This window comes from Strigops habroptila, chromosome W (assembly GCF_004027225.2).
Source record: "Strigops habroptila isolate Jane chromosome W, bStrHab1.2.pri, whole genome shotgun sequence".
Lineage (NCBI taxonomy): Eukaryota > Metazoa > Chordata > Aves > Psittaciformes > Psittacidae > Strigops > Strigops habroptila.
Window position 1 is genome coordinate 7,483,029 of NC_044301.2, and position 1,949 is coordinate 7,484,977.

At 49.3% G+C, this 1,949-nt stretch overlaps 1 protein-coding gene across 1 annotated transcript; it reads left to right on the forward strand.

Moving 5' to 3' along the window:
- Positions 1-256: 256 nt before the first annotated feature.
- LOC115619066 (regulator of G-protein signaling 9-binding protein-like) lies at positions 257-970 on the forward strand. Its single transcript, XM_030511080.1, is given in 1 exon segment — positions 257-970. A coding segment is annotated over 1 exon segment (714 nt).
- Positions 971-1,949: the final 979 nt, after the last annotated feature.

Consider the following 1,949-nt stretch of genomic DNA (forward strand, 5'->3'; position numbering starts at 1 on the left):
GCACAGTGGCAGTAGCAGGCGGGGAGCGATGCTGCCTGCCCCCCGGGGCTCCCCGCAGCCCGCCCAGGCTCCCGGAGGCGTCGGAGCCGTCTGAGCAGCTGGTGGGGACGCGAGAGGGTGCTGAATGCAGCGCGCCCCGAAGCTACCGCCTGCCATGTGTGCTGGTAGCATCTGGCTTTGGCAGCTCCCCGGTACCGGGTAGTCGGGCAGAGCGGCAGCAGGGCAGACCGGCGGGGAGGCAGCCGCCGCCGGGATCATGGTGAAGGAGGAGTGCAAAGCGCTGCTGGACGAGCTCAACGAGGTGACCGCCTGCTACCGGCACATGGTGCTGATCATTGGCGGCACCTAGGACTCCCAGAACCTGCGTGAAGAACTCAAAAAGACCCTGCAGAAAGCCCAGGAGCTAGCGGTGGCCAACAGGAACAAGCTCACCGCAGTCCTGAAGGAAAAAACCGTGAGTAAGGAAGATAAAGCTGAGTTGGAGAGGCTATGGGTGATTTTCTCTGCGTGCCTAGAGATCCTGGAGATCGACATGAGGAGAGCCCTGGAGCTGGGCCACGAGTTCCCACTGAATGTCCCCAAAAAGCACCTAATCCAGACAGGCATGAGTGGGGGAACATCTGGCGTGGCTGCCAGGGCAATGAGCATCCAGAACATGAAATATGAAGCTGAGCACAATATAGACGTGGTGGATTTGAAAGACCTTGAGAATGAGATCAACCAGGTAGGAGAGATGATGTACGAGATGGAAATGAAGGTCAGTGTCCCCCAGTGGACAGTAGAGGCTAAGCGAGACCCGGGGGCTGAACTAAAATCCACTATCAGCATGGGTGCGTCTTCTATTGGCATGATCTCCATGGAGGAAAATAAATCCTTCTGCAATATCAGCAAGGTTCTAGCTGGGATTATTTTCTCTGCGGTGCTCATTATCGCTATTGTCTTGGCTGTGTGTGTGGTGAAACTCTCTTAGGGTGGTGTGGGGCTGACCAGAGACCCCCTGTCAACCTCTTTCACAACCTCACCTTTCATTTCAAAATGGGTCACTTGGATGAGCTGAGAATTTAAACATAGCACTTTGATAAACAAAGCAGAACTTCTGCCTCTCAGTATCATAAAATCCATGGTTTGTTTCTTCTTGTTGTTTGAAGAGATGCACATCAGCCTGCAGCATAGGATGTCTTCATGTGCTGGACTTGTAATGGTTAACTGTGAAGTATCAGGGTATTAGCACTGCTGGCTATAGCAGGGATTTGTCTGCTATTAATAGATGGCTATTTGCAGAAGCCTGTATTTTTTGTTCGACAGGGTCTAGTGTCTGCTGCTGGTCACTGTTTACAGTATTGGAGAGTACAAATTTGGAGGCTAATGCAGGTGTTTTGTTGACAAAGTGAATAGAATATGGGGGGTTCAATCAGATACACAAAATATTATTTTGGTGGAGGAAAAGGGGAAGGATGAAAACCCTGATAAAAGTATGTGAACAACCTCTATTTTGGATAAGCTAATAGTTGGGGGGGTAGGGAGGGGAAGAGGGAGAAAACAGCCCAAGCTATGTTTGATACCAAACTCTGTTTGCCGATTTAGACTGGGTTTTACAGACCCCAGTGCATGGACTGGCATCGTGTACGTGAATGACTAATCGCTTCCCAAATCCAGGGAGAAAAAAGGGACAGTTGCATATTCTGAAAAATCCTAGCAAGAGTTCTCATCTACATGTACCATGAGTTGGTCTTCTCCTGCAGAAAGGCCAATTTTTGCCACTGGCTCCAATTTTTCTTTCTGTAGCAGCAAACAGTTTGCATTTCACAATTAACTATGGAAATAGGAGCAATGAATCTGCCCACAGCAGAGGCAGTAATTTTTGAAAATAGATTTTAGCAAACAGAAATGATGTTGAGTTAAAGTAGACCTTTCTAATAATGCAAAGGGATCCCCTCTCATGTTGGCAG